This window comes from Petromyzon marinus, chromosome 47 (genome assembly GCF_048934315.1).
Source record: "Petromyzon marinus isolate PM22_M1 ecotype Great Lakes invasive population chromosome 47, UKy_Petmar_22M1.pri1.0, whole genome shotgun sequence".
NCBI classification, from domain to species: domain Eukaryota; kingdom Metazoa; phylum Chordata; class Hyperoartia; order Petromyzontiformes; family Petromyzontidae; genus Petromyzon; species Petromyzon marinus.
Window position 1 is genome coordinate 10,091,387 of NC_133713.1, and position 19,131 is coordinate 10,110,517.

At 46.4% G+C, this 19,131-nt stretch overlaps 1 protein-coding gene across 4 annotated transcripts in view; it reads left to right on the forward strand.

Moving 5' to 3' along the window:
- LOC116952594 (diacylglycerol kinase delta-like) overlaps positions 1-19,131 on the forward strand; it is a 69,477-nt gene that overhangs the window by 13,712 nt on the left and 36,634 nt on the right. For 2 of the 4 annotated variants that reach the window (XM_076074384.1, XM_076074385.1), the window contains exons 2-3: positions 945-1,055; positions 2,690-2,770. In XM_076074384.1, the coding sequence (XP_075930499.1) occupies positions 945-1,055; positions 2,690-2,770 (192 nt within the window). Of the gene's footprint in view, positions 1-944; positions 1,056-2,689; positions 2,771-13,813; positions 14,876-14,930; positions 17,145-19,131 lie in introns of those variants that run through there. The other 2 variants (XM_076074387.1, XM_076074386.1) reach the window with 2 other exon arrangements.

The following is a 19,131-nucleotide window of genomic DNA, read 5'->3' on the forward strand; positions in this document are numbered from 1 at the left end:
GATGGATCATGGCTGCTGATGATGAGCCGTACTATTGGGATGAATTTGGCAATGCAGATATGTGCGGTGTGTCTTGTAACATTACATTTCCCATAGCCACCACCTGTTGCATGTCATTCCGACATCGCCTTTTTGTGAGTTACACATTTACTCGTTCACGTGTGCATAGTTTTGATTGTTTGCAGGCAGGTGTGTGTGCGCCGCTGCAGCTCCAAGTCCTAAATTGCCCTCTGAATTACCCTCCCTTGTGGATGTGTGTGTGTGTGTAACTCAGCCTCAAATGAGTACCTGGTGAGGTGTGTAAACTTCACCACTCGGGAGACAAAGGCGGCCGTGCGTGGTGCTGGCCACCCAACCCCTCGTGTGCCGTTCCGGCCTTCATAGGTGTTCGCTAACAGCACTTTCCCCAACAGTCCGTTAAGGCTACACGGGGGATCTTTATATTTGTGTGTACGTGCTCTCAAAAACGAGCAGCACATTTAGCAGATGAAGTGCAGTGATTTCCTGCTAGTGGCCTTCGACATTGCACATGGCCTGAAAGTGCACCTAGCCTGGCATAAACACCATGTTGACATCATTGCCACTTAATGGCAAATGGCGGCTTCTGTTACGTGGCTTTGCGTGTGTGGGCTTGTTTGTGTGTGCACGTGCATAAGCGGTGACGTTGTGGTTAGTGCACTGCACCACGAACTCGGTAACCTGACTTTGATTTCTGGTGACTGATATGAACCACTCCTGGGCCCCCCCTCCCCTTTGTTAACGCAGCCTTCAGTGGGTACGTAGCGCGGCGTGTAAACATCGCCATTGGGGAGACAAAGGTTGCCAGGCGTCCTCGTGTACCGTGCCGGCTTTAATAGGCGCTCGCTAACAACACTTGCCCCAACAGTCTGTTAATGGCTATGTGGGGGGTGATGGGGTTTTTTGTTTGTGTGCAAACGCTGCAGTTAAGTGTGCGGGAGGGATTTCTGATGAAGCAAACGAGCTCGTTCCAGCGCTGGAGGAGACGGTACTTCAAGCTGCGAGCCCGCACACTCTACTACGCTAAAGACACAAAGGTGAGAGCTCGCCGTTCGCTCGGAAAGGGCTCGCGCAGCCACTTCCGAGATTTCCTTCAAGTTACTCGGAGTGCTGCGCTTTGCCTTGCCCACCCCCCTCCCCTGCGAGAGAGAGAGATGTTCATTACTTGACAGCCCGACTGTTATTTTTTAAGAATTTGATTTTTTTGCCAAATAAAGTGAAAATTCAGCAAGGATTTCTTGAGATGAATAGAGAAACCCTCGCTACAGTTATTCCCTTATTATTCACGAACTTGCTATATACGCGATTTTGACCGTGCGTGAATTTGCGTCTGGAACTCTGCACGACTGCATCGAGAGAAGAGGGAGAGAAAGTGATGAGATAAAGTGATAGAGAATGTGATGCGAGAACGTGATGAGATAAAGTGACGAGATGCTGCATCCTTCTACTGCGCAGCATCATCATAACTCAAGGTAAGTTCATTTAGAAACGATTGTTTTTATACGTTAACGTTTGTTTTTATTAACTTTATATTTATTATAACCAATTTTTTTTGTTATGCTAATTTTCACGCAATTCAAAGCTTAACGTATCCCTCGCGAATAACGAGGGAACTCTTGTTACTGCTGCAGCACGTGCCCCCCCCCCCCCCTGCCCTGTGCTCAGCCGTGGGAGGGCGCTGGTTGCATGCGGTTGTCAGTTCTCGGCAAAAATGAACAGTTTCCACATTACGCTCCGCGGCACCCACGGAGTGTGCGGAAGGGATGTGGCGGGATAAATTGGCGGCCACTGAGGTGCGAGAAACGATAGCCCCGTAGCCGACCCCAATTTGTTTTTACTTTCTGGCCAGCAGTTCACACAATCACTTCCTTCCATTGTCAATCCCACAAATGAAACTAAACTATGTTTTTTTTTATTTGACCACGTAAGGCTGTATAGCTCATTTTCAGCAACGACCTGGCCAGAATGATAGCTCAACGAAGTGGCTTATCGCGCGGAAATGTATTGCAGCCAAAATAACTCTGAACGCGCGTTGATTCTAAATGTGGAGGGGGAAAAACTGGAGGACCCGGAGAAAAATCCACGCAACCACGGGAAGAACATGCGAACTCCAAATATACAGGCGTCGGGGTCGGGATTGAACCCACCGTCCTCCTGTGTACGAGGCGAGGTAGTTAACATCTCGCCACCAAAGCGAGACGTTAACTACCTCGCCACGAGAGGGCTCTAGTGGTGTCGCGAGATTTGCCGTTTATTTTCATAACGCGGCGTGACAACCACTGCGCCTCTGCTACCGCCTCCAATGGACTTTCACCTGGTCATAAATAAAATAAATAAATAGCTCGTGCTAAATTGTGTGTTCGTCCATAAATCCGCCTGCCCCTTCTCAAGGGGAACTGTTTACTTCTCCAAAACGAGCACAAACAATTTAATTAATAAATAGCTCTTTTTTTTTTTCCCCGAGGAAGTGCCCTCATGGATTGTCAAGGGAGATTGGTTATCAGAAAGTAACACAGCCCACTCTGGCTAACCCTCCCCCCCCCGCCTCGCTCTCTTGCCTCCTCCCTCCCTTCGTGTGACTCCCTCCTCTGTTCCCGTCGCCACTCAACCCCTTACGCGCGACGTCGTCGCCTCCTCTTGCGCCCTCCCGGATCGACATGGACGCCGGCAGTCGCTGATTTTTGACGAAGTGGAGCTGACGGACGCCAGTGTGGCGGAGAGCAGCACCAAGAACGTCAACAACAGCTTCACGGTGAGTGTGTTTGCGTGCGCGCGAATGTGTGCGTTGAACTTCGTTCGCACCGTACGTGGCCAACCTCGACAATCGGAGGTGTTGGGGAGAGGTGGCGAGGACTACAAACTAAAGAAATAATGAATTCTACGGATATGAGTTTTGCATCGAGATTAAAACTGCATAGCTCCAGTGGCTTCCTAACATCGGAAGGGAGAGCATTCCAGATGGCTGCAGAAGCGCATCCGAAAGCGCTCGTCTTTGTTCGATGGCCAGCCAATAGCCGTTGCTGCGAGGATGACCGGAGATTGGTTATTATCAGAACACTTATGCTCTTTGATGAGATCAGCAGGGTTTATTACGCACACATGCATTCGCGTGCCTGCTTATTTTGTTTATTGTGTGCAGGAATAGTGATGGTCGTCAAAATAATGATTGTAAATTTCAGCCCGTCCAGCCGCTTGTGGGCAAAAGGCCACTACTCGTTTTGTTCGTTGTCAGCATCAGAATATTTTTACTGGAGGAATCCGATGAGCTACAAAGCTCTTTCAGAGACGTGGAGGTTGTTTTACTATACTTGGCCACGCTGGTTCGTGCCGGTTGTTGTTTATCAGGGCTCAGGACCGATTCACATATCGCTCACTAATGAAAGGCTAACCGACCGCTCTATGATGGGGTTTCTTGATGGCGATAAACAAACAAGATTGGGTCCATGTTGAAATCTCAAGAGAATAATAGATTCGCAGCCGGGTCTCTGATGGGGTCTCTTGACAATGATAGACATGCAATCCGCACTCTGAAGAGGTCTCTAGACAGTAATATACTCGTAAAACTAGTCTCCTGTTGCGTCTTCGAGTAATAGACTAAAAGCTCAGTCTGTGATAGATTCTCTGGACGATAGTGGACCAACAGGCGCTTCTCTCATTAAAATCAGCATTTCCTTTCAAGTTCAAAAACGTCTCCCGCACTCGTTAATAGCAACAGTCACCCCCGCCCCGCAACTTCCCCCAACCCTCGTCTGTTCCGAATGCATTATTAAAGGTGTACTTTCGCTGGCCGCCATTCATTTACCTTTCCACCATGCTATTTGCGCAGAATTTATATTTGCCCCGTGGCCAATGCGGGAGAACACTTTGTGCATGAGGGACGACAACGACAACAACAACAGCAGCAGCAGCAGCTGATGAAACACGATCTGGCGAGGCGAGCCAAGCGGCCGTCAACGGGTGCCAGCGGCCATGCTGTTGCCGGCATGGCCTCAGAGCGATTCCACCTGCCAGGGCGTGCGGCTTGTTGCGTGGTCGGCTCCAGGTCTCCCAAGGGGAGGGGGCCTACTCTTACCCTCTCATCAGCGTCATCGTGATCAATGGTCAGGCATTAGGTTTTCTCTTGTTGCATGCATGGCTCCTACAGTCAGGACATGGTAGGGGGAGTTGTTAACTACCTCGCCTGGTATATACAGGTGGTCGTGGGTTTGATCCTGACCCTGACACTTGTATATTTGCAGTTTGCATGTTTTCTCCCGTGGTCGCTTGGATTTTTCCCCTCCATTCACAAACATGCGTTTACACGATTTGGCTGCTGTAAATTTCCACGTGATAAGCCACTTCGTTGAGCTGTCATTCGTGGCCAAGTCGCGTCTGAAAAAGAGCTATCATAGCTCAGTGGGCCTTACCTGGTAAAATAAAAAAAATAGTTTAGTTTTAGGACATCGCCACCAGCGGTCTGGGTTGGGTCGTCAATATCTGGGTGACACTCCAATTCCTGCCCCTGTAACTGTAGCCTGCCCTTCTCCACCCTGCACGCGTGTTCCACCCTTCATAACCTCATCATTATATCTGCAGCGCTTTCCTGCCACATTCTATTCTCAACCTTCAAGTTGCTCATCCTCTCCTCTTACACACTGCAGAGTTGAACCATCCATCACAACCTCGTTTTCCTGGCAGGAAAGTGCTGTACATCTACAGCACTCTCCTGCCACACTGACAGATTCCCAAGTTGCATACCCCTTCCTCCTATGAAGCACTTGTTTCAATTATTTAAGGTTTTTGAAATGTGTTTCAATGTTTACCTGCTCAAAGCAGCAGTGGAGCTGACACATCCATCAGGGACTTATCTTAGTCTCATCATCAATGCCACCATACAGGAATTGCATCACCACCACATCACCGATAGACATCACGATCCCCTTGACCCTATAAAAAACGAGTTGCTCAAGTTTACGTCAAGTTAACTTCTTGGTGCACTCTTTGGATAGGCTGGCCCCATCGTGGATGCGTGGAGTTTCCAACTCGAGCACGGTGCTGCGCCACGCTCATCATGTCTTTAGACACGTTGTGAAGCATTGCCATGAACAGAGTCTTCGGTGAAAGACAAAAAATAATCTCTAGACACGTTGCGCGCTCATAACTTTGCCGCTCACAGAACTCCGCTGCGGGGGGGGGGGGGGGGTATACTTGCTAGCGTGCTTCTGGTTTACAAACATTGGCAGCCAGGTTACTCGGAGGTCAAAGCGCGCTGAGCTGTCACCGCTGAGATCCTGGGTTTGAATCCGGGCAGCTGCCTGTGATTGAACCGGATTTTCAAGTTCGGTGAGTTGATGCGCTCATCCTGGTCACCAATTAATGCAAAAAAAATACCCCATCGTATTAAATATTAGTTTGCACTTTATTTTGGTAAAGTCCAGCCCTTGAAAATTTCACAATAAAGGTCAGACCGTCACGTGACGTACATTTCTCTACAGCCGGGAATTTTGGAAGGTACTGTGTCCCCCCACCCGCCCCGTTTATGTGCCAGATGTCACTTCAAGGCATCTCAGAGGTAGCTCTGTGATATCCGCTTTCGTGTGCATTCTCTGAACATGAAAGAGGGGGGGGGTCGCACTGCTCTGTCATATATCTGAATCCGGTATTATTCTCATGAACACACCAATAATAGCACAATCAGGATATATATATTCTTGGTTCTTTCGGTAAAGTCACGTAGAAGGGAAATAATAAAATTATAATAAAACATAATAAAATTCTCACGACGTTTCGGCCACAACGCAAGCAGCCTTCCTCAAGGCAGCGGTCCTAATGGGACGCTGTCTTTCCGGCAGCTCTGTTCTTCACCTGAGGACGGCTGCTTGCATTGTGGCCGAAACGTCGTGAGAATTTTATTTTATTATGTTTTATTTATTATTATTTTATTATTTCCCTTCTACGTGACTTTATCGAAAGAACCACGAATATGAATCCCTGCAGTCACGAAAGCTTTAAATCGAAATCAGGATATAGTTGGGGGAAATAGGCAAAACAAATTGGAACAAACTCGACAAACCTGGGCTCCTCTGTCAAAACTAGACCATGAGTCTGGACTACAAGCACTGAAAATATTCGAATGTGGCTATTTTAAGCCCTGGAGGGAGGAACAGTGGGGGTTACACCACCCCTATGAACACGTAAAAGTTGAGTTCGATTCCCAACCAGAGCTAGCACTGGTGGTGAGTAATATATGAACCGGTCCTGGGCAACCCCCATTTACTAACCTGCACTCACTCGTGTCAGGAAGTACGGCCAAATAACCCCTCTGACTTTCTCAGTGTTGGCCTGATAACTTTAGTCTAAATTGTCTTATGGTTGTTATTGTTTGACTTGCATCACACTGGGATTTTTGCACACAGCGTTGTAATACGGTGTTTTTTTCTGGAAGATTTGCTGGTTTATCCAGGATGTTTCTGTTGTGCGTCGTCGCTTTAAAATGTTCTCTGTTCATATTTTGTTTTGTTGCGGTTGCACCCGACTCAAGAGCCGCATGGCTCACAGGGCTATACCTAATAAATGAAACTTGAAATCCAGCAAAGGGAAATAAGTTATGTTTAAAAAAATGTCATTTACATTGTAACTTTACCATCAGTAGAGACATGTCAAGGTATTACATTACATTCAGAACACCACAAAATTAGAATAATCTAAAATAACATTTTCAGTTTCATTGAATGCCTGGCATGGTTTATTGATGTCTGGTGATCCCCATCAATATAATATTTATGATTGCTAAACCGCTTCTGTATGTCAGGTTTCCGACTTAGTAAACATTGAACATTGTTGAGAAGGATCACCTTTAATATTTGCACGTATGTGTGTATATATTTACGTTAATAACCAGGTGACATCATCAACATAGTCGTCAACCTCGCACCCTTTACTGTCGGGGGTCATTGGTGGCACCCAGTGTTCTTTTGTAAATCAATTCTCCCACCCCTTGCGGTCCTTCACAATCCACTCGTCCGCCACTGACCTGCCTGTTGCTACGTTCATCATCGCCACCGAGCTGCTCCTTGGCCGACCTCTCCTTCCCCTTCCCCGGCTCCGCAGGATGGCACTGGAAAGTCCTTCTGCTGTTTAAGTGACAACAGCCAAACCGTCATAGCTTCCTCCTCTTTGCTATTGCCATTTATCCAGGTGTGAGTTTCAGACAGGGCAAGTATTTTGTGGCGAATACACTCACAGTAGGGCTCCGCGGTTGTGATTGGTTAACTACCTCGCCTGGTATGCAGGAGGTCGTGGCTTCGATCTCGACCCTGATGCCTGTATATATGGAGATTGCGTGTTCTCCCCGTGGTCGTGTGGATTTTTCTCCCTGGTTCTCGGGTTTTTTTCTCTCCACATTTAGAAACACGCGTTCAGAATATTTGGCCGCTATACATTTCCACATGATGAGCCACCTCGTTGGGCTATCATTTGTGGCCAGGTCGCTTCTGAAACATATCTATGTAGCTCAGTGGGCCTTATCTGGTGAAATAAAAATGTTTATCGTTTTTAATTGTTTCAATAAAAGCCAGGGTAGCTTGCCGGATTCGAACCTCTGCAACAAGTAGCGAATGTGCTGCCGCTGGACCACGTCACATTACATTATAATAATACTTTCATTTTATATAGTTTAATTTACGCTAATAGCATCCCATAACGCTGTACATTAATTATATGGACCAAATCCCATACATGGCCACGACTAAGCAAATTAAAACCCTGCCACCAAGCAAAATCAAAAATGAATAAACAAATTAATAAATTGCACCAAAACAAAAAGTTATCACAACAAAGAGGAACTTACATCCATTGCTCTGGAAAGAGGGCCATGATGTTTTACAGCTATTTAAAATAACCCATCCCATGTGAGTGCAGTAAAGAGGCTGTTTGGCATTGCCTGGTATATTATCATTATTATTATTTCCGTGTTATTTTAAACTCTGGTATTTAAAAATATAAATATTGAAATGTTAATTGGTGGGTTTGCTTAAGGGTGGGATGTGTGTGTGTGTGTTCGAACAGTGGAAGCTGCAGTCTCACAGGTGTGTGTGTGGGGGGGGGGGGTGTTAAAACGCTGGGGCTGGGTGTACGTAACTCTCTCTTTGAACATGAGCTGTGTCCAACTCGGTCCAGCAATGTGGGCAGTAATCAGAGCACTTGACGGCACAGTCAGTTTACAAGTTCAAATCCTACTTGCTGAATGGTATGGCTCTTTAGCATCGTCATTATCTACATTACCACCATAATAACAATACTAATAATAATAAGAATTACATTTATATAGTGCTATTCATCAAGGATCACAAAGCGCTGTACAGAACAGCAGCAGCAGACACTCACCATAAAAATAATTATATAACAAGTATTGTAGTTAATGCACACATGATTCCTCGTAAAATGGTTTCAGTTTGGTTGCCAGAAAAAAAGAGGAAAAACCCTATTATCTTGGTTCTTTCGGTAAAGTCACGTAGAAGGGAAACAATAAAATAATAAAAATGTAAAACAATAAAATTCTCACGTTTCGACTGCAACACAAGCAATCATCATCAGGTGTGAAAACCACAGCAATAAATTTTGAAAAAAAGTGGCGGTTATTTTTAACGTTAGCACCACGGAGAGCGATTTGACAGTTTGTTCAGATGGACGAGTCCATCTATGTTCGGAAAAAAGGAGGGGGGAGACGAAAATAATGGATGCGGTCTGAAATCCACCGTAAGCGTGAACAATCAATTAAGACCCGAAATGGTTTATCAAATCCTTCCAATGATTGCTAAGCCAGAATCCAACTTCTCGGTTGAAATTGTCTCTGTTTGTATATGTGGATAGCCTCATGAACGAATCTCTCATTGTAGCCAGATGGCTTGCAAAGAACCTCTGTCTTGGAATCGTCAATGTCATGTGAGCCTCACTGAATTATTACAGTGATCTGCCACGGCCGAGGTGTTGGTCCTACCGTGTTTTAGGTCTGCTTTGTGTTCACGAATGCGGTCCGAGACATGTCGTTTGGTTTCTCCAATGTACCTACTACCACAGAGGCAGATCACTTATAATTCATACACTTCGCCTTTTCTTTTTCAGCTAGGCTGCTGGTGAAGGACAGGTGTGAAGGTCACAGTTCCCTTTAGCTGACAGAGTAAAGGTTGTGGGTTTTACGAGTCGAATTACTGTTGGTGAAGATAACGGCCAAAAGGAGCCTTTGAACGCACCTGTTGCACACACAAAAAAAATTCGTGGGTGCTCGAGGCATAGACAGAAGTTTGTGTTCTCGTATGCAGCAACTTGGTTCCCTTTTGGGGCAGTTTTTGATACCTGCTGTGGCCCATTGCACGAGGGGTGAAATTCAAAAGTGTGTGGCTTTAGACGTGCAGTAAGTGGCATCACTACAGAGAGAGCGTGTTACTTGGTAAGATTGTTCACCAGGCTTAGTCGCGGTCGACAATACTCTCCTCGGTTATTGCAGGTGTTTGAATTCATCTTTTTTTTTTGCGCGTGTGTTGGCCACGACGTGGAGACGGCAGAAAAATAGAGAAAGCCGGAGAAAACAAATCTTCGGTCCAAATCAAACGAGAAAACAAACACTCGCCAGACCTAGACCACCAGTGCCTTCCACACGTTTTTGTGTGAAAGAGAAGCGATGAGAGCTGTAAACAAGCGGTTTGAGAAGCAAGAAAGAACATCTTCGGGGAGGAGGTTAAAATATGAGGATATAAATGATGCTGACGACGACGATGGTGGTGGTGGTGGCGATGATGATGGTGACGATGGTAGATCACATGCACTGCACTTAATGGTGACCACGTAGAGAAATAACTCGAATTCGTCATCGTCACCCACTCTGTCAAAACACGGACTTTTATTAAAATCTTATAATACATCATGTATGTTAAACTTCTTTTGCACCGTATGTAGCCAACCGTACTAATCGGAGGTAAATTCACTTGAAGTGCAGGATACATTTCGAAGTCGGTGCAGGAGCCTGCTGGTAACGCGATGAGATTCCTCACGTTAATTCAATATGGAAAGATCTCCCAGATGGACGAGAACATGACGTGACTCGCTGGTTTGTGAAACCCTTAATTAAAGCACACTCGCACAACATTTGCACTGTTATAGTTCGAGTGCTCTCGATACGAACTGACACCCTGAACACTACGAAATGGGACCTTGAATTCCTTTCTTAAGGTTTTCTATTTGGTGTTTGAACATCTTTACACCTGTTTTATTGTCAGAAAATTGTAAAACCTATTCTTATTTTTCCATACCCTGAACACTCTTGCAAACGAGATTGTTCCACCTCGATGATTTGTCCAGGTGCAACGTACTAATAAATAAAGTAACAATGTTAAATCTTCAATTACACAATGGGAAGGTTGGGAGTTGAAATCGTGGTCAAGGGGTTCACTCGGCACGTCGCTGTGAATCCTCCTGGGGTTGATCAATCTAGAACGACCAATTTGTGTGTCGAATTAACATTGGTCGTGCTATGTATAGTGACCCCTGCCATAGGAATGTGGACTTTCCCACCACTGACTCATGGCCGCTAATGGAGATGAGTGTCGCCCTATTGCTAAGTTGAGGAAGCATTTTTTTTAACCTAATGAGTTTGTACGTCTTCATTGTGACCTGTTAATGCGACGTTTCACAGCTAATGACAGGCTGCACACACACACACACATGCATTTCTATACTCCATGTATACATCACACTTAAAAATACACGGGCACACACACACATGCACACATGCAGGCACGCACACCCTGGTTGATGATCCCTCCACCGAATTAAATGTTGCAATGGCATATAACGTATCTGCTTCGTGCGTACATTGAGGAACATCGATGCTTACACATACAAATGGATGCATGCACGTATTGTGAATCTTAAAAATCTATATTTCTGAAAAGATGTTGTTACCCCATTAATATACTCATTACGGCACGCACACACACACACACTCACCTACGCGTATGTGCGATGCTTGGTTTAAAAAAAAATACATTGGTGGTAGTATTTGTGGTGGTCATGATGATAATTATTTTAGTGGTTGAAATGCTGATGGTGGATGTGATGTTGATGTTGTTGACTACTACATTGACCATGACGAATGACAACGGCAGTGACGATGGGCTCTTGGCATCATTATCAAGTGCACGTGGAAAGAAAGTGAGACCAAGGGACGAGGCTGCGTAGACAAACCACCACGGGACATTGCCACTGTCGTTTAGTGCTCGCAACGTTACCCCGGCTGTTAATTGTCACTTTTAAAACAGAGGACAATTGAAGTGCAGCTTGCAGTAAAATCGGACTTCCTGCACACCCATGCACCCAACTCCCGTGCTACAATCGCACGCTTGCCTGATTGCCGGACTCCCCCCCCCCTCGAGTTTATAAAAATAGCTTGCGGTCATTCTTAGCACAGGTGTGTTATCAGCACATAAGCAGGCGAAATTTAAATGTGGATCGCGAGGCTTTCGGTGGGTTACGTGTGCAACGGCCATTATGAACCTCCCGAGGTGTGACATGGATCCGAAAACGTGGACGTTGACCCGACACACCGAGGCGAAACTAGAGCTGGCAAAATGCACAAAGTAGCATCGAGAGAGAGAGAGCGCTTCCTTGATATTACATTGAGGGATGTGAAGAGGAACACATGGATGCGAGAACATTGGGAAGCTGGAGATGGAATGATGAAATCTTCTCATGCGCAGGTGCTAGGTAGATTGGTACTTTGTAGGTCCGTCAGACATAGCAATGCCGTGGGGAGGATTGCATCGAGCAGTGGATTGGTCGTGGCTGATGATGATGGGTTTGAGAGGGAGATCTAATTTCAGCCCAGGGGTAAAACTTCAGGTTCGTAGAGGTGCTGTGTTGACTCAGTCTCTTACACGGCCATAATGACATTTTTGAATGCCCTAAGCCCTCTAAGAGTGACAGAAAGACAGCAATAGCCAGCGTTCAAATCCAGGACTAAGTTGTACTGGTTTTTTGGCAATTTGTCAAGTACATGAGAGCGAAGGAGAGACAAGACCAACCCAGGCCTTGGGATTAAACCTAGGACTTTACAAATGTTGGCTCAGCGTTTTTTGACACAATTGTCATCATTCCTGTGAGAACCAACCTCGGGGCTCCAACCTCAATGTTCTGCAAAGCTTACAAAGCATAACCATAGCGGTTTTGTGATCGCCTTTGTTGCCATAAGAATGGTACAAATACCGTCTGTACTTGTTCCCTCCTTTATTTGTTTATGAATTCGGAGCACTGCTGGCTGAATGCTGCTGCTGTGTATGTGTGAAGCTTTCTACGACCTCACTTCTCCGAGCCGTTCTTCCTTTGTTCCGTTATTTTTCCTGTCAATTTCCATTACAGGTCATGAATGGATTGGTACGAATGTGTGTCGTGTGTTTGTATGTATTTATGTGTATTAGAGGAGTGGTGGTGCAGCGGTTGGCGCAGTGGTTAGCGTACCGCGCTACGAACCCGGCCACCTCCAGTAACGATTATCTGAACCGGTCCTGGTCCTTTCTCCTAGGTCAACTCGGCCTCAAATGCGTACCCGGTGAGTAGACATCGCCACTAGGGAGACAAAGGTGGCTGGGTATGGTGCTGGCCACCCACCCGCTTGTGTGCCTTGCCGACCTTCATAGATACTCGCAAACATTACTTGCCCCAAGAATCTGATGAGCTCATTCTAGATTTGAAGCTTTCGTGACTGCAAGGATTCATATTCTTTGTTTTTTATGAGCACTATACGAGAGGGATCTTTTTCTTGTCGTGCGTAATTGTTAGAGCACTGCTCTTTGAATCCAGCGGCACGAGTTCGATTCTCGACCACGGCTAGCATCATCGGTGGCGAGCAATATCTGAATCGCTCCTGACGACTTTAATTCAATTCTGGCTACGGCTAACATTGGTGTTGAAGTTATTAAATTATCGGCCACTGGCCATGGCTAATGTCAGTTGGCGAGTGAGCTCTAAACCAGTACTGCAACCCCCTTTCAACAACTGTCACTGACCAGCGTGGTGAAGTATGGTCAGACAACTCCCACAGTTGAAAGGTTTTGTGAACAGCTTCATCAAGAAATGTATTGGCAATGGCCTTGCACGTTGCTATTGAATCGACTCTGTGATAAAGAGGTCCTTCCCACCATTTCTAAAACCTGTCTACAATCAACAGTGAGCGCAGGTGGATGAGACTAGATGCCTGAAAGCAAAGTAATATTGGATAGGACAAAGGAAATATGTCACTCGTTGCACCTGTGTGTGTGTTCTACCGCAAGCGGTGTCTGGGGCATGATGATTCTATTTCTTTGTGGCTAAAAGCAGAGTATTTGCTGCTGCTGCGAATTACAATATCAAATCCATATCAAAGAAGTGAGATATCAAATCTATCCACCACCTTTGCCCCCCTCCTCCCCACCCCTGCAACCTTCACCTCCACCGCCACGTCCCAGCCCACTCCCTCCGCTGCACGGACTCTGGCCTTCTCGATCCTCACTCCCTAGGTCTGCTGCTCCGCCATCGGTGGCTGCTCTTTTGGCCACCGCTCCTCCCTCACCCTTTGGAAATCTCTCCGTGGGCAACTCCACCTGCTCCCCTCTCTGCTTCCGAGTCTCTCCTCGACACTTTCCCTTTCAACCTCCGTGGTTCCGAGCCCCCCTTTAATTGGTTCTTTTTCTCTCCTTCCCTTGGCTCAACCCCCCCTGTTTCCCCCCCCTTCCCTCCCCGCTTTGTGAGACGTTTGCTATGTTAGGGGTGCATTACAAATGTACGTTTTAGTCGTGCGTTGTTTCCATAATAGAGGGGTTTTTTTGGGTTAGATCGCGTGAAAATAAATGTTTTGTTAAACCCGCCACCGCCCGACGCAGACAATTTTAGAGGCTTTTCACTTGAACAAAACGTGCCAATTTAGTTACTCGTTCAGCATATTGGAGAGGAAAACCCACACAATGTACAATTTTAGTTCACGACATTAGTCGTGAAAACGTGCGTGTTAAAGTGGGTGGTGTCGTTGTCGACATGTCCGCCTCGTGCAAAGCCGTTCGCAAGACGGGAAAGCGGCCTCCGCATCGTCGGACCTGGTCAGCCGTCAGTACATTCGATAACAGGTGTTACCGATTATTGGTCGTTTTCACTGCCTTGGGCTTGTGACAACAGGGCTGCTCCTCCACTTGCTAAAACTCTCATTTCTAAGTCCGTCCCTCTCGCGTATCCAAGCCAGTCCCTCTTGGAGGGGAAGGGGGGAGTGAGCAGCGAAAGGCGAGGGAGGTGGAGAATGAAACTGCCTGGCACGTGGTGAGGGAGAGTGAAGGGCAGACCGAGAGATAAAGCGAGAGACCGGGAGAGAAATGGACATAGCGGCAGAGATACGTACACACACAGAGCTAGAGATACGTACACACAGAGCTAGACATGCGTACACACACAGCGCTAGAGATACGTACACACACCTGGAAAGATGGTCTAGCGCAAACCGATGCAGAGAGACGTAGAGAAAGAGAGAAATACGAGCGACAGAAGCGGAGAAATCGACAGATGTAACAACGACGGCATAGAGACACGGGCAGAGAGAAAGGTCGCCAAACAAAGATTGACGGACACGGAAACGGACAGAATCGGGCGGAGAGAAACAGCCAGAAGAGGAGTGTCACAGACAGACATAGAGACGCAGAGATAAAAGCAGAGAGAGAGTGGGAGGCACAGACAGAGGCACAGGCGGTGCGCGACGGTCAGAGAAGGAGAGATGCACAGAGAGAGGAAGACGGTGAGAGGGAGAGAGCGTGGACCACGCACCCGTGGGCCCAGCAACGGAGCCCCCAAAGCTTAATGGAGGGAGGTGAGGCCTGGGGATTTTGTATGGACGTGTCTCACCAAGTGTGTGTGTCTGTGGAGAGCGCGGTAGTGTAGCGGTTCGCGCGCTGCGCTACGAACCTGACGACCCGGGTTCGATTCCCGCTCACGGCCAACGCCAGTGACGATTATCTGAATCGGTCCTGGGGCCTCCCTTAGGTCGACTCGGCCTCCAATGAGTACCTGGTGCGGTGTGTAAACATCGCCACTGATTTGATAAAAGAAAGCCGGGCGTGGTGCTGGCCACCTATCCCATTGTATGCCTTTAGAGTTGCTCGCTAACAGCACTTGCCCCGACAGTCTGTGCAGCCTGTACGGGGAATCTTTTGTCTTTGACCAATGTGTGCGTTCTGGGGTTAGGTGAATGGTGTCTGCTAAAGAATGTGCAGGCTGCATAGTTGGGTTCAAAGTCAAATTTAACTTACTATTTGGCTTTCAATTTGGATCTGGATTGAGGTTATCTCATCGGGATAGCCAAAACATAATTTTCATTGTGTGACCTGTGACCAAATAGCCGTGAATCAGCTTGATCTGCTCAGAGCTTAGCGACTAATGAGGGTTGAGCCTGGGTAGTACTTTAATGGGAGACTATCCGGTAATACCAGGCATTGTTTAAACCTATCTGTGCAAAGTTTTGAGTGTTAAACTCTTCATATGCATTTTGATTTAAAGCTTTCGTGACGGCAGGGATCCATATTCTTGGTTCTTTCGGTAAAGTCACATGGAAGGGAAACTAAAATAATAAATATATAAAACAATAACATTCTCACGACGTTTCAACTGCAACACAAGCAATCATCATCAGGTGTGGTTTTTATTGTTTTATATTGTTATTATTTTATTGTTTCCCTTCTACGTGACTTTACCGAAAGAACCAAGAATATTCTTCATATGCATTTAAGTCATCCGGGAACTCTGGTTTCCTCCCACAAGCCAAACACTAGTGCTTGGAATTGGCCAAACAACACAATGCAGGGTCCTCCTTAAATGTCCTCCACAAACTCCAATTAGACTTTCCTACAATAGGTAAATGGTATGAAAAAAATATATTTTCCGCTATTTGTCAATCCACTGCTTGATGCAGGCCTATGCAGGTGTGTATGTTGAACTTCTTTTGCACCGTACGTAGCAAACCACACGAATCGCTAATTATCGGAGCTGTGGGAGTATCCACTAGTATCGGTCATAAGAGTTGTCTGACTCGAGATTCGCCATGCTCGGCACCTCAGGATTGGTGGAGGGTGGGCCAGGACCGGTTAAGCTATCACTTTCCACTGACGTGTCCTGTGGTCGAAAATAACGCAAACAAAATTTTTGATTCCTGAAACCAATTAAGACTCGGAATTCTGACATCCGCATTCAATCGTTACATGAATTATATTTAACATATTTGATACAGATCTTTTTTTTTGCAGTTTATGTGTGTGTATATATTTTGAAGGAAACTAATCATATTTCAGTGGAGGAGTTGGATGTTCAGGTTGTCACACCTGCAGATGTAAGCATCACGTTTTTCGGTGTGTTGAAGGGAAGGCTCTTGCATCGGATGGAGTAACTCTAGACATGATCAAAGAAGGGGGGCCAGCTGTTGTCTGAAAATTCGCAAAGCTTTTTACGAATCCATGCGACCACGGGGAGAACATGCAATCTCTAAATATACAGGTGTCAGGTTTGGGATCGAACCCACAACCTCCTGTATACCAGATGAGGCAGTTAACATCTCGCCACCGCAGCGTCCTCTTCAATTTCATTCAGCAGTGGATACAACACAAACGATGATGATCAAAAGGGTTCATCAGCATTACATAACCATTTGTGACCAGCGCCTGGTATAGCGGCGTCCCGTTCAAAATGTTACCCGCGTGCGTAGCCCATCCTCGTTGGTGCTCGCTATAACTGCACTTGGCCCTGCAGCCCGTAAGCTTTAAACAGACGATCGTTATTACGTGTGTGTTTGCCCTAAAGCTCATTTGAATGAGGTTTAACAAGCCAGCCGACCATCGAACTGGCTAATCTGGCCCTTCCAGACCGCCTTTGCCCTGCCCGGCCCCACCCAGCCACCTTATAACGCCCTCTACCCCGAGCACAACTTCCATCCACGCTCGCAAACAGGAAACATGCTGCAGCTCTCTCTCTCATGACGCTGTGCCCATCGCCGAAGAACAGCGCGTGCTGGAGGGGGTAACGTGGAGAGCTCGAAGGCGCAGTTGCGCGTTCGCCCCCCAAGCTGCAGTTTCGTGGGAACGGCTGTGCTTGTGAGTGATGGAACAGACAGACGGACGGCCGCACTGATGGACAGTTAGACACAACGGACCAACATTTTGAGATATGACCGAGCGCAGATGGGTGAACTGGCGTCGAGAGCTGTTAGTAAGAGTGACGAACGCATGTTTTGCCTGATATGTATGTCTGTGTGTATTCAACATAATATACAAACATGTTTGCTTTGTGGTCCTTGCCGCGCGTCTCCGATTGGCACGGTTGGCTACGTATGGTGCGAAAGAAGTTCAACATGCATACAAGCATATTTGAGGAACTGACAGATGAACAAGAATAAGATGAACTGACAGACCAAATGGACAGCTTGATGGAAGATTTAATTGTCAGAGGCTGGGTTTAACTGATGGTGATGATGATTATATTGTGATCATGATCGTTTGTGAGGGTGATATTGTGATGATGATGTGATTTATAGCATTGCGATGTGTATGATGATTGTAGTGATGTTATGATGACGATTTTATATGACATTGATCATTGTGATCAGCATATTTTGTTGATGTGAATATGTAAACGATGATGCTGATCACATTACTGTGATGATGATGATGATGAAGAACAGTGGGGAAAATAAGGAGTGAGGGGTGCACGCAAGATGAGAGTCCAGGGTTTGCCTCTCCAAATAACTATCTACAGCGTGAAAACAGATAAATCACCTGCAGCGTTAAGACGGATAAGTTACTTGCGTCTTTTAAGACCGATACGTCGCCTGCACCGCGAAGACAAATGCGTCAGCTGCAACATTAAGACCGATAAGTCACTTTGCGTCGTGAAGACAAATAAATCACCTGCAGCGTTAAGGCAGATAAGTCGCCTGCAGCGTTAAGACAGATAAGTCACTTGGGTCGTTAAAACCGATAAGGCAGGTTTACAATACCCGGGGGTAATGTCCACGTACATGGACAGATGACAGGGCAGGTATCGGTTACATAAAGCAAGGCAAATGCAACATTACCTGGCCTATTTAAATCAATTGTCCGTTAAGGGAGATTTTCATCTTGGGTGTCTCATTGCAACTGCCACTGTAATGATTTTGAGGTCAATGCCGAGGATGCCAATGATTTCACGGTTGGATAGGGTAAGCATCTTGAACGTTCAGAAACGGAACGTTGCAGATGTAACCGCTGGGGGGAAAAAAGAGGTTGCGACGAGTGAGATACGGCGTGTGTGCATCGTGGAGGAGGCCAGGTTACCGAGATGGGCAGGTTGGAGTGGCACTCAAAGGTTGCTAATCACGAGTTGGATGAGACTCTAAAGAGTGGTCCTTGAAGAATGGCTGATGATTGTCTAACAGAGGGGCAAGACTTTATTATTATTACTCCTACACTTATTTACCCAGGAAATCCTCACTGAGACTCATGACTCCTGCCAACCTTTCGTAGTAGCGGGCAATGATTTGTAAGCATATCTCCCAATTCAATTGTGGGTATATATTTTTTTTCTTCAAATTTGGACCACGACACCAAAACACAATGGCCCACTCATGCGAATGACGTGACGGGATCTTTAACTTCTACTGTGCAGCAGACGGCGCGGAGTATTGTTATATGGTTTAACACGTAGGCTTTCGCGACCAATATCCATAATACAGGTTGTTTGGGTTAGATCGCGTAAATATATTAATGTGTTGTTAAACCCGCCACCACTCGACACAGCCAATTAGTAATTACAAACTAGCTAATTTTTATACTGGTGAAACGTTGTACTCAGATTGGAAATGTTGTGGCTTTGCTCTCCAACACACCGGTGTGCTGTACTAGTGACGAGTTGCATGTTCTGTTTACGTGACAAACCTTACTAATTGGCTGTGTGGGGTGGTGGCGGATTTAACGACACATTTAATTATTTACGCATTCTAACCCAAAAATAACCTGCATTATTGTTATCCGGTTCGTACACCCGCAGCGGTTTTGATTCGTACCGTGAACGAGCGGCGAATGGCGATCCTGCTAGGCTGTGTAA